Source organism: Oncorhynchus gorbuscha, unplaced genomic scaffold (assembly GCF_021184085.1).
Source record: "Oncorhynchus gorbuscha isolate QuinsamMale2020 ecotype Even-year unplaced genomic scaffold, OgorEven_v1.0 Un_scaffold_769, whole genome shotgun sequence".
NCBI lineage: Eukaryota > Metazoa > Chordata > Actinopteri > Salmoniformes > Salmonidae > Oncorhynchus > Oncorhynchus gorbuscha.
In genome coordinates this window covers 17501-45000 of record NW_025745803.1, presented here as the reverse complement: position 1 = coordinate 45000, position 27500 = coordinate 17501, and the positions used below count along the sequence as shown (strand labels likewise).

At 48.2% G+C, this 27500-nt stretch overlaps 2 protein-coding genes across 2 annotated transcripts in view; both read right to left on the bottom strand.

The window, feature by feature from the left end:
- LOC124020202 (BCL-6 corepressor-like) overlaps positions 1–21530 on the bottom strand; it is a 51884-nt gene extending 30354 nt beyond the window's left edge. Inside the window, exons 1-2 of the mRNA XM_046335533.1 lie at positions 21522–21530; positions 21082–21357 (exon numbers count right to left, since the gene is read on the bottom strand). Coding sequence (XP_046191489.1) covers positions 21082–21357; positions 21522–21530 — 285 coding nt within the window. The remainder of the gene's footprint in view (positions 1–21081; positions 21358–21521) is intronic.
- LOC124020205 (BCL-6 corepressor-like) overlaps positions 21220–27500 on the bottom strand; it is a gene marked incomplete at its 5' end in the record, with an annotated part of 15825 nt that continues 9544 nt past the window's right edge. The window contains 2 exons of the mRNA XM_046335535.1: positions 21220–21357; positions 26281–26743. Coding sequence (XP_046191491.1) covers positions 26316–26743 — 428 coding nt within the window. The remainder of the gene's footprint in view (positions 21358–26280; positions 26744–27500) is intronic.

Sequence of the window (27500 nt, the reverse complement as noted above, 5' to 3'; positions counted from 1 at the left end):
ACAGACAGGGAACAGAGGGGTTAGGGTCTCCACAGACAGGGGACAGAGGGGTCAGGGTCTCCACAGACAGGGGACCGAGGGGTTAGGGTCTCCACAGACAAGGGACAGAGGGGTTAGGGTCTCCACAGACAGGGGACAGAGGGGTTAGGGTCTCCACAGACAGGGAACAAAGGGTTTAGGGTCTCCACAGACAGAGGACCGAGGGGTTAGGGTCTCCACAGACAGGGGACAGAGGGGTTAGGGTCTCCACAGACAGGGAACAGAGGGGTTAGGGTCTCCACAGACAGGGGACAGAGGGGTCAGGGTCTCCACAGACAGGGGACCGAGGGGTTAGGGTCTCCACAGACAAGGGACAGAGGGGTTAGGGTCTCCACAGACAGGGGACAGAGGGGTTAGCCAGTCCTAATTAGCTAGTTAGCCAGTCCTAATTAGCTAGTTAGCCAGTCCTCTTAGCCAGTCCTAATATCAAGTACATACCTCACTATCTGTATCAGACTGACTCAACCCTACCTAGACCCTGTGTTATTCCTCAGCTTAGTACCTACTACACTATCTGTATCAGACTGACTCAACCCTACCTAGACCCTGTTAGCCAGTCCTAATATCAAGTACCTACTACACTATCTGTATCAGACTGACTCAACCCTACCTAGACCCTCTTAGCCAGTCCTAATATCAAGTACCTACTACACTATCTGTATCAGACTGACTCAACACTACCTAGACCCTCTTAGCCAGTCCTAATATCAAGTACCTACTACACTATCTGTATCAGACTGACTCAACCCTACCTAGACCCTGTTAGCCAGTCCTAATATCAAGTACCTACTACACTATCTGTATCAGACTGACTCAACCCTACCTAGACCCTCTTAGCCAGTCCTAATATCAAGTACCTACTACACTATCTGTATCAGACTGACTCAACCCTACCTAGACCCCATGTTATTCCTCAGTATAGTACCTACTACACTATCTGTATCAGACTGGCTCAACACTACCTAGACCCCATGTTATTCCTCAGTATAGTACCTACTACACTATCTGTATCAGACTGACTCAACCCTACCTAGACCCCATGTTATTCCTCAGTATAGTACCTACTACACTATCTGTATCAGACTGGCTCAACACTACCTAGACCCCATGTTATTCCTCAGTATAGTACCTACTACACTATCTGTATCAGACTGGCTCAACACTACCTAGACCCTCTTAGCCAGTCCTAATATCAAGTACCTACTACACTATCTGTATCAGACTGACTCAACCCTACCTAGACCCTCTTAGCCAGTCCTAATATCAAGTACCTACCACACTATCTGTATCAGACTGACTCAACCCTACCTAGACCCTCTTAGCCAGTCCTAATATCAAGTACCTACTACACTATCTGTATCAGACTGGCTCAACCCTACCTAGACCCTCTTAGCCAGTCCTTCTAATATCAGAAGATGGTGTCCAAGAGAGGTCGAACTGGAACTGGTCCAGAGAACTGGATCTGTGCGGTTCTCATCCCTCATCCTCTCAACCAGGGCAGTGGAAGGTAAGCCATTCCAGGAGCCTCCGCTCTGATTCCCATCTCTATGTAAATGCTGTGGAGTGGTCGCTGAGCCTTTCATTCTTCAATAAGTCTTATCAAACGGCTGCCTGGGCGGCTCAAAATAGCCCAGTCAATCTGTCCCTCCTGAACGGTCCCATATATTTTCTACTAACATCTGGGTAATGGATTTGGATGGCTGTGTGTGATGGCTCAGGCTGGCCAGTTATGGACCATATCCACAATGGCTGCGCAGTTGCTCCTAAAAACCTGGGATTCTGAGCCACTGGAGAGTATGTTTGAGCCGGAATGCCTCCTAGCAGAGAGATCCTTTAAACCAACAGCAGGGAAGCAGGGGCCATTAAATTGTTTCTCCCCACCCAGCTCCATTCAGTAAAGGGGATTAAACCAAATTGAATTCAGGTTTGGATTTTTTTTTTAAATGGCCAATTATTTTTTCCATTGAGGAGGGATTCAATTTCAATTCACTTACTTTCACTTTCTGTGCCTGGCCTTAAGAGGATACTTCGTAATTTTGGCAATGAGGCCCTTTATTTACTTCCCCAGCCTCAGATGAACTTGCGGTTACCAGTTGTATGTTTGAGTCCAGTATGAAGGACGTTAGAGGTAGACACTTCTAGGCCTTGCGATAACTCTAGTTGGCAATTACAGTTGCGCTAGTTAGCAACTTCGTTCAAACCGCATGCGGAGACATATACATGGTGTCCACGAGTTCTTCTGACTCCTGGGAAACATTGCCAAAATCCTGAAGTATCTCTTTAACATGACTCATGTCATGAGTCACAGTGGCAAAGAATTAGAATGAATTGCAATTCTATAGACAGTTTGCTGACTCCAAGTCCTGACCAAAGCAAGGTGACTATGGCTAACACAATGACAATATTAGTTTTATTTATATAACCTTCATTAAAACTAGGCAAGTCAGCTAAGAACAAATACTTATTTACAATGACGGCCTACCAAAAGGCTAAAGGCCTCCTGCGGGGACGGGGGCTGGGATTAAAAATGTAAATATAGTACAAAACACACATCACGACGAGACACCACTACATAAAGAGAGACCTAAGACAACAACATAGCAAGGCATATGAATGTATATACCTAAAAAGTCCTCGATAACGGAAATATGTAGTCCTGTAGTATATTGTTAATGATAGAATCCAGTCAGAATGAGAACAGCAGAATAAAGCCAATCAGTCAGCAGTCTCTCTTCTGTCTATGTACTCATTTACCCGTGTCAGATAGCGCTGCGCGGCGGGCGTCGTTAACAAACCACACACACCCTTCCAGTCAGCCCAGTGTGGCTAGCATCAAACCACACACACCCTTCCAGTTCAGCCCAGTGTGGCTAGCATCAAACCACACACACCCTTCCAGTTCAGCCCAGTGTGGCTAGCATCAAACCACACACACCCTTCCAGTCAGCCCAGTGTGGCTAGCATCAAACCACACACACCCTTCCAGTCAGCCCAGTGTGGCTAGCATCAAACCACACACACCTTCCAGTCAGCCCAGTGTGGCTAGCATCAAACCACACACACCCTTCCAGTCAGCCCAGTGTGGCTAGCATCAAACCACACACACCCTTCCAGTCAGCCCAGTGTGGCTAGCATCAAACCACACACACCCTTCCAGTCAGCCCAGTGTGGCTAGCATCAAACCACACACACCCTTCCAGTTCAGCCCAGTGTGGCTAGCATCAAACCACACACACCCTTCCAGTCAGCCCAGTGTGGCTAGCATCAAACCACACACACCCTTCCAGTCAGCCCAGTGTGGCTAGCATCAAACCACACACACCCTTCCAGTCAGCCCAGTGTGGCAGCCCCAGTTCCAGTCAGCCCAGTGTGGCTAGCATCAAACCACACACACCCTTCCAGTCAGCCCAGTGTGGCTAGCATCAAACCACACACACCCTTCCAGTCAGCCCAGTGTGGCTAGCATCAAACCACACACACCCTTCCAGTCAGCCCAGTGTGGCTAGCATCAAACCACACACACCCTTCCAGTTCAGCCCAGTGTGGCTAGCATCAAACCACACACACCCTTCCAGTCAGCCCAGTGTGGCTAGCATCAAACCACACACACAACCCCAGACAAACAGAAGGAACCAGGGTAGCGAAGTGTGGAAAGAGAGAGAGGTCCAGAGAAAGAGAGTGAGAAAGATGGAGACAAGCAGCAGCGCTCCACAGAGAGCAGAAACAGACATTAGCATTCAGCTAGCGTAACGCAGCTTTGACGTGCCCTCCCTCCCGACCCGTATTCATAGAATTCATTCACAGCTCCCCACCGCGGTGCTGGGAGCTGAGCGCACACACACACACACAGAGAGAGTGTATGTATCTTTAGATACAGAGTGGTCGTGTGGCTGCCGTGGCAACAAATGAGTCCAACTCCTGCTACTGCCAGTGCCGTGGCAACTTATGCGCTAAACAGCGAGAGCTGGCATTGCGGTTGGCATGCCTGGTGGACAACAAAATAGACCATAACACAGTACACAGTGTTCAAACGACCAGAAGCCCCCACTCTTCTCAAATGGACTCTTCTCCAAAAAAAACCAGCTCACAAACAGTGCTCAAACATAGGCCCTACAGTCCCTCTCCACTCAAACACACTACTTCAAATCCAAAACTTAAGCGCTGAAAGCAAACGGTGTCCTGCGCCTCGTAACGTGGCGCTGCCGCCACCAGTCTACTACCGTGGTGCTGCCGCCACCAGTCTACTACCGTGGTGCTGCCGCCACCAGTCTACTACCGTGGTGCTGCCGCCACCAGTCTACTACCGTGGTTCTGCCGCCACCAGTCTACTACCGTGGTAGTTATTAGTCTACTACCGTGGCGCTGCCGCCACCAGTCAACTACCGTGGTGCTGCCGCCACTAGTCTACTACCTTGGTGCTACCGCCACCAGTCTACTACCGTGGTAGTTACAAGTCTACTACCGTGGCGCAGCCACCACCAGTCTACTACCGTGGTGCTGCCGCCACCAGTCTACTACCGTGGTGCTGCCGCCACCAGTCTACTACCGTGGTGCTGCCGCCACCAGTCTACTACCGTGGTGCTGCCGCCACCAGACAACTACCGTGGTGCTGCCACCACCAGTCTACTACCGTGGTGCTGCCGCCACCAGTCTACTACCGTGGTGCTGCCGCCACCAGACAACTACCATGGTGCTTCCGCCACTAGTCTACTACCTTGGTGCTACCGCCACCAGTCTACTACCGTGGTAGTTACAAGTCTACTACCGTGGCGCAGCCACCACCAGTCTACTACCGTGGTGTGGTAGCTACTAGTCTACTACCGTGGTGTGGTAGCTACTAGTCTACTACCGTGGTGTGGTAGCTACCAGTCTACTACCGTGATGTGGCAGCTACCAGTCTACTACTGTGGCAGCTACTAGTCTACTACTGTGGCAGCTACTAGTCTATTACTGTGGCAGCTACTAGTCTACTGCTGTGGTAGCTACTAGTCTACTGCTGTGGTGTGGTAGCTACTAGTCTACTGCTGTGATGTGGCAGCTACTAGTCTACTGCTGTGGTGTGGTAGCTACTAGTCTACTGCTGTGGTGTGGTAGCTACTAGTCTACTGCTGTGGTGTGGTAGCTACTAGTCTTCTACTGTGGTGTGGTAGCTACAAGTCTACTACTGTGGTGTGGTAGCTACTAGTCTACTACTGTGGTGTGGTAGCTACTAGTCTACTACTGTGGTAGCTACTAGTCTACTACTGTGGTGTGGTAGCTACTAGTCTACTACTGTGGTGTGGTAGCTACTAGTCTACTACTGTGGTGTGGTAGCTACTAGTCTTCTACTGTGGTGTGGTAGCTACAAGTCTACAACTGTGGTGTGGCAGCTACTAGTCTACTGCTGTGGTAGCTACTAGTCTACTGCTGTGGTGTGGTAGCTACTAGTCTACTGCTGTGATGTGGCAGCTACTAGTCTACTACTGTGGTGTGGTAGCTACTAGTCTACTGCTGTGGTGTGGTAGCTACTAGTCTACTGCTGTGGTGTGGTAGCTACTAGTCTTCTACTGTGGTGTGGTAGCTACAAGTCTACTACTGTGGTGTGGTAGCTACTAGTCTACTACTGTGGTGTGGTAGCTACTAGTCTACTACTGTGGTAGCTACTAGTCTACTACTGTGGTGTGGTAGCTACTAGTCTACTACTGTGGTGTGGTAGCTACTAGTCTACTACTGTGGTGTGGTAGCTACTAGTCTTCTACTGTGGTGTGGTAGCTACAAGTCTACAACTGTGGTGTGGTAGCTACTAGGCTACTACTGTGGTGTGGTAGCTACTAGTCTACTGCTGTGGTGTGGTAGCTACTAGTCTACTGCTGTGGTGTGGTAGCTACTAGTCTACTACTGTGGTGTGGTAGCTACTAGTTTACTACTGTGGTGTGGTAGCTACTAGTCTACTACTGTGGTGTGGTAGCTACTAGTCTACTGCTGTGGTGTGGTAGCTACTAGTCTACTACCGTGGTGTGGTAGCTACTAGTCTACTACCGTGGTGTGGTAGCTACCAGTCTACTACTGTGATGTGGCAGCTACTAGTCTACTACTGTGGCAGCTACTAGTCTACTACTGTGGCAGCTACTAGTCTATTACTGTGGCAGCTACTAGTCTACTACTGTGGTGTGGTAGCTACTAGTCTACTACTGTGGTGTGGTAGCTACTAGTCTACTACTGTGGTAGCTACTCGTCTACTACTGTGGTAGCTATTAGTCTACTACTGTGGTGTGGTAGCTACTAGTCTACTACTGTGGTAGCTACTAGTCTACTACTGTGGTGTGGTAGCTACTAGTCTACTACTGTGGTGTGGTAGCTACTGGTCTACTACTGTGGTAGCTACTAGTCTACTACCGTGGTGTGGTAGCTACTTGTCTACTACTGTGGTGTGGTAGCTACTAGTCTACTGCTGTGGTGTGGTAGCTACTAGTCTACTACTGTGGTGTGGTAGCTACTAGTCTACTGTTGTGGTGTGGTAGCTACTAGTCTACTACTGTGGTGTGGTAGCTACTAGTCTACTGCTGTGGTGTGGTAGCTACTAGTCTACTGCTGTGGTGTGGTAGCTACTAGTCTACTTCTGTGGTGTGGTAGCTACTAGTCTACTACTGTGGTGTGGTAGCTACTAGTCTACTTCTGTGGTGTGGTAGCTACCAGTCTACTACTGTGGTGTGGTAGCTACTAGTCTACTGCTGTGGTGTGGTAGCTACTAGTCTACTACTGTGGTTTGGTAGCTACTAGTCTACTGCTGTGGTGTGGTAGCTACTAGTCTACTACTGTGGTGTGGTAGCTACTAGTCTACTTCTGTGGTGTGGTAGCTACTAGTCTACTACTGGGGTGTGGTAGCTACTAGTCTACTGCTGTGGTGTGGTAGCTACTAGTCTACTGCTGCGGTGTGGTAGCTACTAGTCTACTGCTGCGGTGTGGTAGCTACTAGTCTACCGCTGTGGTGTGGTAGCTACTAGTCTACCGCTGTGGTGTGGTAGCTACTAGTCTACCGCTGTGGTGTGGTAGCTACTAGTCTACTGCTGTGATGTGGCAGCTACTAGTCTACTGCTGTGATGTGGCAGCTACTAGTCTACTACTGTGGTGTGGTAGCTACTAGTCTACTACTGTGGTGTGGTAGCTACTAGTCTACTACTGTGGTGTGGTAGCTACTAGTCTACTGCTGTGGTGTGGTAGCTACTAGTCTACTGCTGTGATGTGGCAGCTACTAGTCTACTACTGTGGTGTGGTAGCTACTAGTCTACTACTGTGGTGTGGTAGCTACTAGTCTACTACTGTGGTGTGGTAGCTACTAGTCTACTGCTGTGGTGTGGTAGCTACCAGTCTACTGCTGTGGTGTGGTAGCTACTAGTCTACTACTGTGGTGTGGTAGCTACTAGTCTACTACTGTGGTGTGGTAGCTACTAGTCTACTACTGTGGTAGCTACTAGTCTACTACTGTGGTGTGGTAGCTACTAGTCTACTACTGTGGTGTGGTAGCTACTAGTCTACTGCTGTGGTAGCTACTAGTCTACTACTGTGGTGTGGTAGCTACTAGTCTACTACTGTGGTAGCTACTAGTCTACTACTGTGGTAGCTACTAGTCTACTACTGTGGTGTGGTAGCTACTAGTCTACTACTGTGGTGTGGTAGCTACTAGTCTACTACTGTGGTAGCTACTAGTCTACTACTGTGGTGTGGTAGCTACAAGTCTACAACTGTGGTGTGGTAGCTACTAGGCTACTACTGTGGTGTGGTAGCTACTAGGCTACTACTGTGGTGTGGTAGCTACTAGTCTACTGCTGTGGTGTGGTAGCTACTAGTCTACTGCTGTGGTGTGGTAGCTACTAGTCTACTACTGTGGTGTGGTAGCTACTAGTTTACTACTGTGGTGTGGTAGCTACTAGTCTACTACTGTGGTGTGGTAGCTACTAGTCTACTGCTGTGGTGTGGTAGCTACTAGTCTACTACCGTGGTGTGGTAGCTACTAGTCTACTACCGTGGTGTGGTAGCTACCAGTCTACTACTGTGATGTGGCAGCTACTAGTCTACTACTGTGGCAGCTACTAGTCTACTACTGTGGCAGCTACTAGTCTATTACTGTGGCAGCTACTAGTCTACTACTGTGGTGTGGTAGCTACTAGTCTACTACTGTGGTGTGGTAGCTACTAGTCTACTACTGTGGTAGCTACTCGTCTACTACTGTGGTAGCTATTAGTCTAGGCATACTAGTCTACACTGTGGTGTGGTAGCTACTAGTCTACTACTGTGGTAGCTACTAGTCTACTACTGTGGTGTGGTAGCTACTAGTCTACTACTGTGGTGTGGTAGCTACTGGTCTACTACTGTGGTAGCTACTAGTCTACTACCGTGGTGTGGTAGCTACTTGTCTACTACTGTGGTGTGGTAGCTACTAGTCTACTGCTGTGGTGTGGTAGCTACTAGTCTACTACTGTGGTGTGGTAGCTACTAGTCTACTGTTGTGGTGTGGTAGCTACTAGTCTACTACTGTGGTGTGGTAGCTACTAGTCTACTGCTGTGGTGTGGTAGCTACTAGTCTACTGCTGTGGTGTGGTAGCTACTAGTCTACTTCTGTGGTGTGGTAGCTACTTTCTACTACTGTGGTGTGGTAGCTACTAGTCTCCAGCTGTGGTGGGTAGCTACCAGTCTACTGGACTGTGGTGTGGTAGCTACTAGTCTACTGGGTGGTGTGGTAGCTACTAGTGTGTGTGTGTGTACTACTGTGTGTGTGGTTTGGTAGCTACTAGTCTACTGCTGTGGTGTGGTAGCTACTAGTCTACTACTGTGGTGTGGTAGCTACTAGTCTACTTCTGTGGTGTGGTAGCTACTAGTCTACTACTGGGGTGTGGTAGCTACTAGTCTACTGCTGTGGTGTGGTAGCTACTAGTCTACTGTGTGTGGTAGCTACTAGTCTACTGCTGCGGTGTGGTAGCTACTAGTCATGCATTTTTAGAGGTGGAGCTACTAGTCTTTGTTAGCCTGTGGTGAGTGTCTGTATTGAATGTCTACACGCTGTGGTTTGGTAGCTACTAGTCTAACTGCTGTGATGTGGCAGCTACTAGTCTACTGCTGTGATGTGGCAGCTACTAGTCTACTACTGTGGTGTGGTAGCTACTAGTCTACTAAATGTGGTAGCTACTAGTCTACTACTGTGGTGTGGTAGCTACTAGTCTACTGCTGTGGTGTGGTAGCTACTTTCAACTACTGCTGTGATGTGGCAGCTACTAGTCTACTACTGTGGTGTGGTAGCTACTAGTCTACTACTGTGGTGTGGTAGCTACTAGTCTACTACTGTGGTGTGGTAGCTACTAGTCTACTGCTGTGGTGTGGTAGCTACCAGTCTACTGCTGTGGTGTGGTAGCTACTAGTCTACTACTGTGGTGTGGTAGCTACTAGTCTACTACTGTGGTGTGGTAGCTACTAGTCTACTACTGTGGTAGCTACTAGTCTACTACTGTGGTGTGGTAGCTACTAGTCTACTACTGTGGTGTGGTAGCTACTAGTCTACTGCTGTGGTAGCTACTAGTCTACTACTGTGGTGTGGTAGCTACTAGTCTACTACTGTGGTAGCTACTAGTCTACTACTGTGGTAGCTACTAGTCTACTACTGTGGTGTGGTAGCTACTAGTCTACTACTGTGGTGTGGTAGCTACTAGTCTACTACTGTGGTAGCTACTAGTCTACTACTGTGGTGTGGTAGCTACTAGTCTACTACTGTGGTGTGGTAGCTACTAGTCTACTACTGTGGTGTGGTAGCTACTAGGCCTCATTCTGCTATGAACGTGTACATGGTACAGTTCCACATATTAAAAGCACAGCGGGCTGTAGTGAGCTGTGGAGGTCTGTCTGTTTTCCAGCCGGCTGGTCGGTCGGTGGAGCTAAGCGGGGCATTAAACACATGATAAAGCACAGCTTTAATGGCCGCCAGAGGAGAGGAGCGCAGTGGAGAGCACAGGGTTGTTGATTTCTTTCCCGCCGCAGTAAAACACCCACCTCACACTCTCCCTTCATAGTTCCTCTTTCATCTCTTCCTCCTCAGGGTGGATGGCCTTCCAGCCCCCCCCCCCACGCAGACTGTTAACCCTATAGCTACTCTATCACCTAGAGAACACAACCACACCACACACTACCTACCTAACTCCCTCACATACAGTAATGATAGACAAGTCTCAAAAAGAAGTGTTGTTTCTCATCTACTAACACTTGACAGACTGGGATACACACGCACACTCGGACATACACACATGCTACACAGGCATACTGTCCATTTTTCAATGTGTCCTAAGCGCCATCTAGGCCGGCGCCGTTTAGATAATCAGGAAGTGAAAAACAACAGCGTGGTTTAGAGCTCTCTCTAATGCTGGTTCTAATTTTACCCTGCATTCACCAGCAGACAAAGACTAGGAGACCACACAGTGTATTACGATGGAGAGAAAAGAACAGAGGAGCAGGGAGAAGGGAGCGTGAGGGGAGCGTGAAAAGGCCGGGGCACACTAAGTGGAGCTTTTCCATTGAACATTGATCTCTCCTTTCTCCCTCTCTTTCTCTGGCTTTTTCCCTACTCATCCAGCCAGTGAGTGGGAGTACAGCGTTGGAGTGGGGAGGAGGGGGAGGGTGGCATGAAGATTGGGGTGTCGAGAGAGCAGTGGGGGGCCTGGGGATATGGAGAGGGTGTGTGTTCCCTGTGTGTGTCCATCCATGTGTGTTGACCTGTGTGTTGTGTGTGTGTGTTCCATCCATGTGTGTGTGTGTGTGTGTGTGTGTGTGTGTGTGTGTGTGTGTGTGTGTGTGTGCACCTCACTGGGGATGTGTCTGAATGGCTCTGTCTCTGAGGTCTGGCAGATAGACAAGAGAGGAGGATACGAGCTGAGATAACACCCTACAGCACTCTCACATAAGGGCCTATGTGTGTGTGAGTGAGACATTGACCTCAGAGATGGCGTGAGCATGCATTTTTAGAGGGCAGAGCTATAGGTGTTTGTTAGCCTTTATGAGTGTCTGTATTGAATGTGCTGCACGTGTGTTTTTAAATTGTCATTCCTGTGAACTCTTGAGGAATAAAACCTCCAGTGTTTTTTTCCATGGATAGCATGTGTGAGGACAATCAGTTACTTTGGACACCTAAGCATGCAAATGAGTACAATTAGGTATGCCCATCCCGGTGTGTGTTATTAGTTCTGGCAGGTATAGGACAAAGCCTTGACTCATTTTCAACCCAGCCTCATTAACATATCCCACAACCCAGCCTCGGCACAGCAGGACCTTTCCCTCACCTCCTTCCCTCACCTCCTTCCATCCATGAACATTGACCTCAGAGAGAGAGAGACCTCCTTCCATCCATGAACATTGACCTCACCTCCTTCCCTCACCTCCTTCCATCCATGAACATTGACCTCAGAGAGAGAGAGAGAGAGAGAGATCCATGAACATTGACCTCAGAGAGGAGAGAGAGACCTCCTTCCATCCATGAACATTGACCTCACCTCCTTCCCTCACCTCCTTCCATCCATGAACATTGACCTCACCTCCTTCCCTCACCTCCTTCCATCCATGAACATTGAGAGACCTCCTTCCCTCACCTCCTTCCATCCATGAACATTGACCTCACCTCCTTCCCTCACCTCCTTCCATCCATGAACATTGACCTCACCTCCTTCCCTCACCTCATGCATCCAAAGACTAAAGGATTCTGAAATATGCATCCAAACTTTGACTGGTCCCTTCCCTAGCTCAGTTGGAAGAGCATTGTGGGTTCCATTCCCACGGAGGACCAGTAAAATTAAAATACAAAAATATTATATTATATGTATGCAAGTCACTCTGGATAAGCTTTGCCATAAATGACTAAAATGTCAAATGTAAGAGCGACAGCCTCAGGGCTGTGTGTGTGAACATTGACCTGGAGACGCACTGTGTCGAGTGTGTGTGTGTTTGTTCCCGCTGCTAGCTGGTCCACAATGAACATGACAACACAAAGACAGGAGGACTAGTCTCCATTAACATGCACTTTCTATCCTTCCCTCACCTCCTTCCCTCACCTCCTTCCCTCACCTCCTTCCATCCATGAACATTGACCTCACCTCCTTCCCTCACCTCCTTCCCTCACCTCCTTCCATCCATGAACATTGACCTCACCTCCTTCCCTCACCTCCTTCCCTCACCTCCTTCCCTCACCTCCTTCCATCCATGAACATTGACCTCACCTCCTTCCCTCACCTCCTTCCATCCATCACCTCCTTCCATCCATGAACATTGACCTCACCTCCTTCCCTCACCTCCTTCCATCCATGAACATTGACCTCACCTCCTTCCCTCACCTCCTTCCATCCATGAACATTGACCTCACCTCCTTCCCTCACCTCCTTCCATCCATGAACATTGACCTCACCTCCTTCCCTCACCTCCTTCCCTCACCTCCGTCCATCCATGAACATTGACCTCACCTCCTTCCCTCACCTCCTTCCCTCACCTCCTTCCCTCACCTCCTTCCCTCACCTCCTTCCATCCATGAACATTGACCTCACCTCCTTCCCTCACCTCCTTCCATCCATCACCTCCTTCCCTCACCTCCTTCCATCCATGAACATTGACCTCACCTCCTTCCCTCACCTCCTTCCATCCATGAACATTGACCTCACCTCCTTCCCTCACCTCCTTCCCTCACCTCCTTCCCTCACCTCCTTCCATCCATGAACATTGACCTCACCTCCTTCCCTCACCTCCTTCCATCCATGAACATTGACCTCACCTCCTTCCCTCACCTCCTTCCATCCATGAACATTGACCTCACCTCCTTCCCTCACCTCCTTCCATCCATGAACATTGACCTCACCTCCTTCCCTCACCTCCTTCCATCCATGAACATTGACCTAATAATAATAATAATAATAATAATAATAATATAATAATAATAATAATAATAATATAATAATAATAATAATATAATAATAATAATATAATATAATAATAATAATAATCCATAATAATAATAATAATATAATAATAATAATAATATTAATATAATATAATATATATAATAATAATATAATATAATAATCCTATATGAACATTTACCTCACCTCCTTCCCTCCACCTCCTTCCATCATGAACATGTGCATACATTCCCCATCACCTCCTGGTCCATCCATCGAACCCACTACCCTGGCGTTACAAGCGCCACCTCCTTCCATCCATGAACATTGACCTCACCTCCTTCCCTCACCTCCTTCCCTCACCTCCTTCCCTCACCTCCTTCCCTCCCTTCCTTCCTCACCCTCACCTCCTTCCATCCATGAACATTGACCTCACCTCCTTCCCCATCACCTCCTTCCCCCTCACCTCCTTCCATCCATGAACATTGACCTCACCTCCTTCCCTCACCTCCTTCCATCCATGAACATTGACCTCACCTCCTTCCATCCATGAACATTGACCTCACCTCCTTCCCTCACCTCCTTCCATCCATGAACATTGACCTCACCTCCTTCCCTCACCTCCTTCCATCCATGAACATTGACCTCACCTCCTTCCATCCATGAACATTGACCTCACCTCCTTCCCTCACCTCCTTCCATCCATGAACATTGACCTCACCTCCTTCCCTCACCTCCTTCCATCCATGAACATTGACCTCACCTCCTTCCCTCACCTCCTTCCATCCATGAACATTGACCTCACCTCCTTCCCTCACCTCCTTCCATCCATGAACATTGACCTCACCTCCTTCCATCCATGAACATTGACCTCACCTCCTTCCCTCACCTCCTTCCATCCATGAACATTGACCTCACCTCCTTCCATCCATGAACATTGACCTCACCTCCTTCCCTCACCTCCTTCCATCCATGAACATTGACCTCACCTCCTTCCCTCACCTCCTTCCATCCATGAACATTGACCTCACCTCCTTCCCTCACCTCCTTCCATCCATGAACATTGACCTCACCTCCTTCCCTCACCTCCTTCCATCCATGAACATTGACCTCACCTCCTTCCCTCACCTCCTTCCATCCATGAACATTGACCTCACCTCCTTCCCTCACCTCCTTCCATCCATGAACATTGACCTCACCTCCTTCCCTCACCTCCTTCCATCCATGAACATTGACCTCACCTCCTTCCCTCACCTCCTTCCATCCATGAACATTGACCTCACCTCCTTCCCTCACCTCCTTCCCTCACCTCCTTCCATCCATGAACATTGACCTCACCTCCTTCCCTCACCTCCTTCCATCCATGAACATTGACCTCACCTCCTTCCCTCACCTCCTTCCCTCCATGAACATTGACCTCACCTCCTTCCCTCACCTCCTTCCATCCATGAACATTGACCTCACCTCCTTCCCTCACCTCCTTCCATCCATGAACATTGACCTCACCTCCTTCCCTCACCTCCTTCCCTCACCTCCTTCCCTCACCTCCTTCCCTCACCTCCTTCCATCCATGAACATTGACCTCACCTCCTTCCCTCACCTCCTTCCCTCACCTCCTTCCATCCATGAACATTGACCTCACCTCCTTCCCTCACCTCCTTCCATCCATGAACATTGACCTCACCTCCTTCCATCCATGAACATTGACCTCACCTCCTTCCCTCACCTCCTTCCATCCATGAACATTGACCTCACCTCCTTCCCTCACCTCCTTCCATCCATGAACATTGACCTCACCTCCTTCCATCCATGAACATTGACCTCACCTCCTTCCCTCACCTCCTTCCATCCATGAACATTGACCTCACCTCCTTCCCTCACCTCCTTCCATCCATGAACATTGACCTCACCTCCTTCCCTCACCTCCTTCCATCCATGAACATTGACCTCACCTCCTTCCCTCACCTCCTTCCATCCATGAACATTGACCTCACCTCCTTCCCTCACCTCCTTCCATCCATGAACATTGACCTCACCTCCTTCCCTCACCTCCTTCCCTCACCTCCTTCCCTCACCTCCTTCCCTCACCTCCTTCCATCCATGAACATTGACCTCACCTCCTTCCCTCACCTCCTTCCCTCACCTCCTTCCATCCATGAACATTGACCTCACCTCCTTCCATCCATGAACATTGACCTCACCTCCTTCCCTCACCTCCTTCCCTCACCTCCTTCCCTCCATGACAGAAGCAAGCAACATGGTGGATCCTATCGCTTATTTTAATGGTAAACAAAGTCACAAATGATCTAGATATTCCCTATTTAACAAATACACCCAATTCATATGAATAAATAAGACAAAGTCACAAATGATCTAGATATTCCCTATTTAACAAATACACCCAATTCATATGAATAAATAAGACAAAGTCACAAATGATCTAGATATTCCCTATTTCACAAATACACCCAATTCATATGAATAAATAAGACAAAGTCACAAATGATCTAGATATTCCCTATTTAACAAATACACCCAATTCATATGAATAAATAAGACAAAGTCACAAATGATCTAGATATTCCCTATTTAACAAATACACCCAATTCATATGAATAAATAAGACAAAGTCACAAATGATCTAGATATTCCCTATTTAACAAATACACCCAATTCATATGAATAAATAAGACAAAGTCACAAATGATCTAGATATTCCCTATTTAACAAATACACCCAATTCATATGAATAAATAAGACAAAGTCACAAATGATCTAGATATTCCCTATTTAACAAATACACCCAATTCATATGAATAAATAAGACAAAGTCACAAATGATCTAGATATTCCCTATTTAACAAATACACCCAATTCATATGAATAAATAAGACAAAGTCACAAATGATCTAGATATTCCCTATTTAACAAATACACCCAATTCATATGAATAAATAAGACAAAGTCACAAATGATCTAGATATTCCCTATTTAACAAATACACCCAATTCATATGAATAAATAAGACAAAGTCACAAATGATCTAGATATTCCCTATTTAACAAATACACCCAATTCATATGAATAAATAAGACAAAGTCAAACAGCTGAATAAAATCTAAATACTATTAGTGGTGAACTGATAGCTGCTCTCTCCCAGTTATAATAATGAATAGATGCTGTGATCAGAGAGACTATGGAAATGGCTGCATGACCAAAGTCAACCATTCAAGCAGATAAAATCAACAGTCTCTTGCAACCACAGTAAGAAGCACAAACCAATGCCATGCCTCACCACAGATCCTCATTCCACTCACAAACACTGCACTCCAAAACCACACACAAATACACAAGACTCACTGTAGATATATACATCACCCACACACACACACACACACACACACACACACACACACACACACACACACACACACACACACACACACACACACACACACACACACACACACACACACACACACACACACACACACACACACACACACACACACACACACACACACACACACACGCACGGAATTGAGATTCTGCACTGCTGCCGGAGTGATATGCCACAATCCGAGTGTGAATTTGCATGCGTGTGGTGTGAGTGTGGTGAGTGTGGAGTGAGTGTGTGTGTGTGCTGTGAGTGAGTGCGTGTGTGCGCTGTGAGTGAGTGTAATTAAAGGCAGTCCTAAGGCTAAGTGATACAAGTGTGAAGATTGCGGGAGAGATCGATCCAACGGAGCCTCCCAGTTTTGCACACTGACTGGAACTTGTTTTGGAGGGGCTGTGAAACGAAAGCAGGCTGGCAGGCAGCAAGCCCAGCGTGTGGAGTGGAGGGGGAGGAGGAGAGGAAGGGGGGGAGGGGAGGGAGGGAGCGGCGCGTTGAAAGGCCCGGCCTCACGGCCCTGTCGTATTTCACAGTCTTCCTCTCTCTCTTGCATTCTCTACAGTGCTCACTGTCTGCTGTTCCGTGCTGCGCTGTGTGCGAGAGAGAGCGAGAGAGAGAGAGAGAGAGAGAGAGAGAGAGAGAGAGAGAGAGAGAGAGAGAGAGAGAGAGAGAGAGAGAGAGAGAGAGAGAGAGAGAGAGAGAGAGAAAGAGAGTGCGGCCCCAGGGAGCTGCTTGTGGCTTATCACACGCAGGCAGTTAGAAAAGCTTCCTGTCGGGGGCCTGCTGAAGGAGGGAGGGAGCCAGGGAGAGAGGGAGGGAGGAAGTGAAGGAGGGAGAGAGAGGAAGCGAGGGAAGGGGACATAGAGGGAGGAAAAAACCCTGAAGGCTAGAAAAACAAGATGCCGTTGAGTTTACGCTCAAACACAGCAGCCATGTCTAGAGGCGCCGAGCGGGGACCGAGGGAGGGAGAGAGGGCTCAGGGGCGGACAGGGCCAGCGGAGGAGAAGAAGAACAAGGGAAGGGAGGAGGAGAGTGGACGCTACAGGATTAAATCTGCCCTCCTCCTCCTCCTCTCCTCTCGTATAAATCAAAGAGCTCGTCTGGAGCGCCTCCCTCACTGCCTCCAGTAAGCACACTACGGAGAGCACACACACACACACACTCAAAACCCTGGCCACAGACGCTGGTCTACTAAAACCAACCCTACCTTTGATCTAGAGGGAAACCATTTCTCCCACCTCCAAACTGTTTCATCTTCCCATTTCATAGAACACACTACCAATTCCCTCCAACACCAACTCTATCTGTCCTGCTGTCCACCTCAGGTAAACACCACATTCACTTTGAGACTCTCTCTACTAGAGGTCGACCGATTATGATTTTTCAACGAGGATACCGATAACGATTATTGGAGGACCAAAAAAATCCGATACCGATTAATCGGACGATTTTTTTTACATTTACTTGTAATAATGACAATTACAACAATACTGAATGAACACTTATTTTAACTTAATATAATATATCAATAAAATCAATTTAGCCTCAAGTAAATAATGAAACATGTTCAAATTGGTTTAAATAATGCAAAAACAAAGTGTTGGAGAAGAAAGTAAAAGTGCAATATGTGCTATGTAGGAAAGCTAACGTTTCAGTTCCTTGCTCAGAACATGAGAACATATGAAAGCTGCTGGTTCCTTTTAACATGAGTCTTCAATATTCCCAGGTAAGAAGTTTTAGGTTGTAGTTATTATAGGAATTATAGGACTATTTCCCTCTACACCATTTGCATTTCATATACCTTTGACTATTGGATGTTCTTATAGGCACTATAGTATTGCCAGTGTAACAGTATAGCTTCCGTCCCTCTTCTCGCTCCTCCCTGGGCTCGAATTAGGAACACAACGACAACAGCCACCCTCGAAGCAGCGTTACCCATGCAGAGCAAGGGAAACAACTATTAGAAGGCTCAGAGCGAGTGACGTTTAAAATGCTTTTAGTGCGCGCTAACTAGCTAGCCATTTCACTTCGGTTACACCAGCCTCATCTCGGGAGTTGATAGGCTTGAAGTCATAAACAGCGCAATGCTTGACGCACAACGAAGAGCTGCTGGCAAAACGCACGAAAGTGCAGCTTGAATGAATGTTTACACACCTGCTTCTGCCTATCACCGCTCAGTCAGATACTTAGATACTTGTATGCTTAGTCACATTATATGCAACGCAGGACACGCTAGATAATATCTAGTCATATCATCAACCATGTGTAGTTAACTAGTGATTATGATTGATTGTTTTTTTATAAGATAAGTTTAATGCTAGCTAGCAACTTACCTTGGCTTACTGCATTCGCATAACAGGCAGTTAGTCTCCTTGTGGAGTGCAACGAGAGAGAGGCAGGTTGTTATTGCGTTGGACTAGTTAACTGTAAGGTTGCAAGATTGTATCCCCCAAGCTGACAAGGTGAAAATCTGTCGTTCTGCCCCTGAACGAGGCAGTTAACCCACCGCTTCTAGGCCATCATTGAAAATAAGAATGTGTTCTTAACTGACTTGCCTAGTTAAATAAATATTAAATAAAGGTGTTCATTTTTTAAAACAAAATTAAAAAATAAATAAAATAAAAAGATCGCCAAATCGGCGCCCCAAAAATACGGATTTCCGATTGTTATGAAATCGGCCCTAATTAATCGGCCATTCCGATTACTCGTTCGAGCTCTACTCTCTACCCCCAGCTCATCTCACCGCGTCTCAAAAGGTTGTCTTTCTACTGCAGTCTCCTTTAAAACGACCATGTTTTGCATTGGAGAGTAAGAAGATGGGGATGAAGGGAGGAGGAAGGGAGCGAGAGGACGAGTCATGCGTTCCAAACAGCATTAATGGTTGGTTTCCTGCGAGCGGTGCCAGTCCTTTCAGGCAGCCCTGCTGGAACTAATCCACAGGCTCATTAATCTGGAAGGACAAATTAGTCATGGACGGCCTTAATCCCAATATTCCTAATATTCCCAGGGTTTAGACCAGGAAAGTGAGAAGAGGAATTTTGATCCAAATTGTGTTTTTTTTAGAAATATAAAAATATAGTTTTGGGAAACTGGGTTGGATGTGGTAGGAAAGGGTTAAGAGCTACTGGAGATTTGGAGAGAGAAGAGAGCAGAGCCATACTCCAGGTCTGTGTGTGAGAGAGCAGGGTGAGTGTATGTGGGAGAGCAGTGTGTGTGTGAGAGAGAGAGAGAGAGAGAGAGAGAGAGAGAGAGAGAGAGAGAGAGAGAGAGAGAGAGAGAGAGAGAGAGAGAGAGAGAGAGAGAGAGAGAGAGGAGAAGAGAGAGAGAGAGAGGGAAAGCAGTGTGTAAGCTAGCTAGGCGACAGCTCTGAGCTCTGTGCCTGGTGGACGGCTCTCACATGGTCTCTCGTCTCTTAGGCAAGTGAAGGGAGAGAGCCCTTCAAACCAACACACTAGCACCCCGTACAGCCCTTCAAACCAACACACTAGCACCCCGTACAGGCCTTCAAACCAACACACTAGCACCCCGTACAGCCCTTCAAACCAACACACTAGCACCTTGTACAGCCCTTCAAACCAACACACTAGCACCCTGTACAGCCCTTCAAACCAACACACTAGCACCCTGTACAGCCCTTCAAACCAACACACTAGCACCCCGTACAGCCCTTCAAACCAACACACTAGCACCCAGTACAGCCCTTCAAACCAACACACTAGCACCCCGTACAGCCCTTCAAACCAACACACTAGCACCCTGTACAGCCCTTCAAACCAACACACTAGCACCCTGTACAGCCCTTCAAACCAACACACTAGCACCCCGTACAGCCCTTCAAACCAACACACTAGCACCCTGTACAGCCCTTCAAACCAACACACTAGCACCCTGTACAGCCCTTCAAACCAACACACTAGCACCCTGTACAGCCCTTCAAACCAACACACTAGCACCCTGTACAGCCCTTCAAACCAACACACTAGCACCCTGTACAGCCCTTCAAACCAACACACTAGCACCCCGTACAGCCCTTCAAACCAACACACTAGCACCCTGTACAGCCCTTCAAACCAACACACTAGCACCCTGTACAGCCCTTCAAACCAACACACTAGCACCCTGTACAGCCCTTCAAACCAACACACTAGCACCCTGTACAGCCCTTCAAACCAACACACTAGCACCCTGTACAGCCCTTCAAACCAACACACTAGCACCCCGTACAGCCCTTCAAACCAACACACTAGCACCCTGTACAGCCCTTCAAACCAACACACTAGCACCCTGTACAGCCCTTCAAACCAACACACTAGCACCCTGTACAGCCCTTCAAACCAACACACTAGCACCCTGTACAGCCCTTCAAACCAACACACTAGCACCCTGTACAGCCCTTCAAACCAACACACTAGCACCCTGTACAGCCCTTCAAACCAACACACTAGCACCCTGTACAGCCCTTCAAACCAACACACTAGCACCCCGTACAGCCCTTCAAACCAACACACTAGCACCCCGTACAGCCCTTCAAACCAACACACTAGCACTCTGTACAGCCCTTCAAACCAACACACTAGCACCCTGTACAGCCCTTCAAACCAACACACTAGCACCCTGTACAGCCCTTCAAACCAACACACTAGCACCCTGTACAGCCCTTCAAACCAACACACTAGCACCCTGTACAGCCCTTCAAACCAACACACTAGCACCCTGTACAGCCCTTCCACATATGTTATCAAATCATCTTACCTCGTATCCTAGGCGGGAAGCCCTCTGGAGCAGGGTCTCTCCTGCGTTCTTGTTGACGATGAGCCTGCGGGCCTCAGGAGGCATGGGTCGGTTGGCAGGGGTAGAGGTGTGCACCGGGGGGTTGGAGGGGGTTGGCGTGCGGTCCTGGGTCTCTGTAGGGCTGGGGAGAGGGCTGAGCTGGGGGGGCAGGGTGAGAGGGGGGGCGGGGGAGGAGGGGGAGTAATCCGACAGGGATGAAGACCTCCGCTTCTCGCTGCATCGCTTTTCCTTGACCTGCTGTGTGTGATGAGGGAGGGAGAGAGAGAGAGAATGGAAGAGTCAGATCTTCCACAGAAAGCTTCCACACACACATACTGAGATAACGCTATCCTCTCTCCTGTGGGTGTGTGTGTGTGGCTCGAAAAGACGCTGCCCTACAGGCTCGTCCCATACTGACACACCTGACACATGGCCGTGGAGTGGGGGAACAACAGAACAGAGGAGAGAGAGAGTCTGAAAGAGGAACACGATACTGAGGTTATTAGAGCGCTGTTTCAGACTCCCCTTCCCTCTATTTTTACAGTCTGGGCTGCTCTCTTCCATCCCTCCCCCTCCGTCCTCACCCTCTCTGCGGAGGTTATCCTTTATGCCGTCCTCCACTTCCTTTCTTCCCTCCCCCTCCGTCCTCACCCTCTCTGCGGAGGTTATCCTTTATGCCGTCCTCCACTTCCTTTCTTCTCTCCCCCTCCGTCCTCACCCTCTCTGCGGAGGTTATCCTTTATGCCGTCCTCCACTTCCTTTCTTCTCTCCCCCTCCGTCCTCACCCTCTCTGCGGAGGTTATCCTTTATGCCGTCCTCCACTTCCTTTCTTCTCTCCCCCTCAGTCCTCACCCTCTCTGCAGAGGTTATCCTTTATGCCGTCCTCCACTTCCTTTCTTCTCTCCCCCTCCGTCCTCACCCTCTCTGCGGAGGTTATCCTTTATGCCGTCCTCCACTTCCTTTCTTCCCTCCCCCTCAGTCCTCACCCTCTCTGCAGAGGTTATCCTTTATGCCGTCCTCCACTTCCTTTCTTCTCTCCCCCTCCGTCCTCACCCTCTCTGCGGAGGTTATCCTTTATGCCGTCCTCCACTTCCTTTCTTCCCTCCCCCTCAGTCCTCACCCTCTCTGCGGAGGTTATCCTTTATGCCGTCCTCCACTTCCTTTCTTCTCTCCCCCTCAGTCCTCACCCTCTCTGCGGAGGTTATCCTTTATGCCGTCCTCCACTTCCTTTCTTCTCTCCCCCTCCGTCCTCACCCTCTCTGCGGAGGTTATCCTTTATGCCGTCCTCCACTTCCTTTCTTCTCTCCCCCTCAGTCCTCACCCTCTCTGCGGAGGTTATCCTTTATGCCGTCCTCCACTTCCTTTCTTCTCTCCCCCTCCGTCCTCACCCTCTCTGCGGAGGTTATCCTTTATGCCGTCCTCCACTTCCTTTCTTCTCTCCCCCTCAGTCCTCACCCTCTCTGCGGAGGTTATCCTTTATGCCGTCCTCCACTTCCTTTCTTCTCTCCCCCTCCGTCCTCACCCTCTCTGCGGAGGTTATCCTTTATGCCGTCCTCCACTTCCTTTCTTCTCTCTCCCTCCATTTTCCCTACTCCTTCCTCTCCCTCTATGGAGATTAGGGTCGCTGGTCTAGTCTAGGGTGAAGTGCTAATTATTCCCGACCACAGGTTGTGTGTGTGTGTGTGTGTGTGTGTGTGTGTGTGTGTGTGTGTGTGTGTGTGTGTGTGTGTGTGTGTGTGTGTGTGTGTGTGTGTGTGTGTGTGTGTGTGTGTGTGTGTGTGTGTGTGTGTGTGTACACACACACACACACACACACACACACACACACACACACGTGGTGGCTGCGCGGTGGCGGGGCTAATAAATGTCAGTGCTTCTCCAGGGGCCCTGGCCGTGGCCTCGCAAAGTCATTTATAACCATGAGCACTGGCTTGTCACAGAGAGATGGGGGGGAGCGAGAGCGTGACTTGACTGCCCACCGCCAGAAATGCCCCAGGATACACGCGCACCCAATTGTTCCTCCAAAATGTAAAGCTCCTAACAAAAAGCTGATTTTCCTCATACGCTTCCTTTGTAACACTGTTATAAGTTAGGCAGTTACAAATTCTACTCATATATCCTCAACACTGCAGTTACAAATTCTACTCATATATCCTCAACAACACTGCAGCTACAAATTCTACGCATATATCCTCAACAACACTGCAACTACAAATTCTACGCATATATCCTCAACAACACTGCAGCTACAAATTCTACTCATATATCCTCAACAACACTGCAGCTACAAATTCTACTCATATATCCTCAACAACACTGCAACTACAAATTCTACGCATATATCCTCAACAACACTGCAACTACAAATTCTACTCATTTATCCTCAACAAAACTGCAACTACAAATTCTACGCATATATCCTCAACAACACTGCAACTACAAATTCTACTCATTTATCCTCAACAAAACTGCAACTACAAATTCTACTCATATATCCTCAACAACACTGCAACTACAAATTCTACTCATTTATCCTCAACAAAACTGCAACTACAAATTCTACGCATATATCCTCAACAACACTGCAGCTACAAATTCTACTCATTTATCCTCAACAACACTGCAATTGTCACGAATATTACCGAAGGTGACTCCCCTTCTTGTTCGGGTGGCGCTCGGCGGTCTACTAGCTATCGCCGATCTGTTGTTCTGTGTTCCTTTAGTTCTGTCTATTTGGTAGCACCTGTTTCTTGTTTGGTTGTTAGGATAGGGGTATATATAGTCTGTTCAGCCCGCTTCTGTTTCGTGCGGGCTTGTTCGTCTGTTTTGTTGTTTGAGTGTATTTTTGTTTGCATTTGGGTCTCACGCTGTCCGTTTATATTTCTGTTCATTTGTGTTTCCACGTTTGTTCATGTTATGTTTCCGGGACATTAAAGCGTGTTTTTTTCCCACATCTTTTGCTCTCTGCGCCTGACTCCACACCTCATCACTCATTAACCGTAACAGCTACTACAAATTCTACTCATATATCCTCAACACTGCAGCTACAAATTCTACTCATATATCCTCAACAACACTGCAGTTACAAATTCTACTCATATATCCTGAACAACACTGCAGTTACAAATTCTACTCATATATCCTGAACAACACTGCAGTTACAAATTCTACTCATATATCTTCAACAACATTGCAGCTACAAATTCTACTCATATATCCTCAACACTGCAGTTACAAATTCTACTCATTTATCCTCAACAACACTGCAGTTACAAATTCAACACTGCAGTTACAAATACACATTCCTGATGGTTGGCCATCCATTTAGTATCAATAGTTGATGGGTGGTTATCCAGTTAATATCAATAGTTGGTTGGATATCCAGTTAGTATCAATAGTTGATGGTTGGCCATCCAGTTAGTATCAATAGTTGATGGTTGGTTATCCAGTTAATATCAATAGTTGATGGTTGGTTATCCAGTTAATATCAATAGTTGATGGTTGGTTATCCAGTTAATATCAATAGATGATGGTTGGTTATCCAGTTAATATCAATAGTTGATGGTTGGTTATCCAGTTAATATCAATAGTTGATGGTTGGTTATCCAGTTAATATCAATAGTTGATGGTTGGTTATCCAGTTAGTATCAATAGTTGATGGTTGGTTATCCAGTTAATATCAATAGTTGATGGTTGGTTATCCAGTTAATATCAATAGTTGATGGTTGGTTATCCAGTTAATATCAATAGTTGATGGTTGGTTATCCAGTTAGTATCAATAGTTGATGGTTGGTTATCCAGTTAATATCAATAGTTGATGGTTGGTTATCCAGTTAATATCAATAGTTGATGGTTGGTTATCCAGTTAATATCAATAGATGATGGTTGCTACATCTAGATTGTTACCCTGAGTGTAACAACGTTTTATGTAAATATTACCTCCATGTATGAGATGATAAAATGCTATATTTGAAATGGGATCTGAAAACCCCTCCATATTTAGGCTCCGCATTCTGATTTGACACATTCTGAAGACACGTTAAATGAATGTGACTCTTCTAAAAGGAAAGTAACATAAAGACGTTACGATGCTTTCATGATATAGATCTGCACAGTGTGTGTGTGTGTGTGTGTGTGGACACGTCTGTCAGCGACGGCGCTCGCAGCAGCCAGCGAACAGCAAACAGGATACAGCCACCGCATCTGCCCCGGAGAGATCTCTGGGTGTGTGTGTGTGAATACCGCAGCAGGCGGAAGGAGGAGGAGAAAGAGAGGAAAGGGAGCAGAGAGGCTCGGGAGGAGGGGTGTGTGTGTGTGTGTGTGTGTGTGTGTGTGTGTGTGTGTGTGTGTGTGTGTGTGTGTGTGTGTGTGTGTGTGTGTGTGTGTGTGTGTGTGTGTACGTGGTGTGATTCTGCAGGTGCCGTGCTGACAGCTGCTGCGCTGGGTAATTCCTCAGGGCTGGACGGACAGACACGCCAGCACGCACGCCAGCGCACACACACACACACGCCAGCGCACGCGCACACACACACACACACACACACACACACACACACACACACACACACACACACACACACACACACACACACACACACACACACACACACACACACACACACACACACACACACACACCTCCTGCAGTATACTCAGTATTGTGGTCTACATAGCCAGAGACTAAGGCTCTCACAGACATGACACACCAGCCGAGGCCCATTCCTGCTCCCTGGGGTTGCTGTGTTTTGTGGAGAATGTGCTTCCGTCACACAGTCCAGACCTCTAGAGCACACTCACCCTCCACCCTGTTTCCCTTCCTCCCTCCCTCACTCCTTCCATCCCTCCTCTTCCAGTCTGGGGCGGATTGTGCTCAGAGCAGGGGGAGGTCACAGCAGCGACACACAAACACACACTCGCAGTGACCCCAAGCACATCTCCCTCTGAGCTTTCCCAGTGAGCTCCAATAAGCTCCATAATTGTAATAATCAACATGGTTGTGATTTGAAGCATATTTAAGGGGCTCTGCCCAGGGGGGGATTTCAGCCAATGGGAACACACAGTGGAACACAGAGGACTCAATCTCTCACACACTGGGAGAGAGGATTACAAAAAAACAGAGAGAATGTTTCCACAAGAGTCTGTGCACAAAAGCGTGAAAAGGAGTGTGTGTGTTCCACTCACCTTATTCTCCCTCTCTTCCCTCAGTTCTTCATTCCTCAGTTCTCTCTCTCCCTCTCTTCCCTCAGTTCTTCATTCCCCAGTCTCTCTCTCTCTCTCTCCCTCTGGGTGGTGTGTTTAGTCTTGCACTGACGCTTGCCCTTGGGCTTGTCCTGGTCGCCATGCCAACGGAGTCTGGGGTCCACCAGGTCCCCCGTTGGATTGGGGTCGTGGTCGGGGTGAGGGCCGGGGGGTCCCAGTCCCAAAGCGCTGGTCCTGCGGTGTTCTTTTAGCCTCTGTCTCTTGTCTGACAGCCGTGGAGGGCTGGGGGTGAGGGTGATGTGGGGGTGTGCAGGGGCCAGGGAGTGAAAGGGGGTGAGGGCAGGGGTGGTGGTCTGCAGGGGTGGTTTTCTGACAGGGGTGGTGGACGGGGTCCGGTAGAGGCGGTCCCGATGCGCTGGGGTCAGAGGAACAGACGGCAGCACCACTAGACAGAGGGAGGGATGTGAGAGGTTAGCTGATCAAGTCCCGGCAAACAGAACCATCTCCCACAGAGCAAATACAACCAGCTAAATTACACTACAAATACTACTTATCCCCTGGCACTACTGGGAGTGGAGGCTTTTGTTCCAGCCCAGCACCAACACACCTGGTGGACCTGATAAAGATAGAATGTTGTTTGTTTCAAGGCCATGTGCAACAGCCAACAACAGAAAAAAAGTCTGTTCTTTCCCAAGTGTCTCTTTTTTCTAGGATGAAAACAAAACAAGCATGTACTTTTCTCCAAGGTCTCGTTAGAGAACGTGATGAGACAGAGGGCTGGGACTAGAGAACGTGATGAGACAGAGGGCTGGGATTAGAGAACGTGATGAGACAGAGGGCTGGGACTAGAGAATGTGATGAGACAGAGGGCTGGGACTAGAGAACGTGATGAGACAGGGGCTGGGCCTAGAGAACGTGATGAGACAGGGGGCTGGGCCTAGAGAACGTGATGAGACAGAGGGCTGGGACTAGAGAACGTGATGAGACAGGGGGCTGGGCCTAGAGAACGTGATGAGACAGAGGGCTGGGCCTAGAGAACGTGATGAGACAGAGGGCTGGGCCTAGAGAACGTGATGAGACAGGGGGCTGGGACTAGAGAACGTGATGAGACAGGGGGCTGGGACTAGAGAACGTGATGAGACAGAGGGCTGGGACTGAATGCTAGAGTGGCATTCTCACAAAGACATCCGTGGATCTGGGGA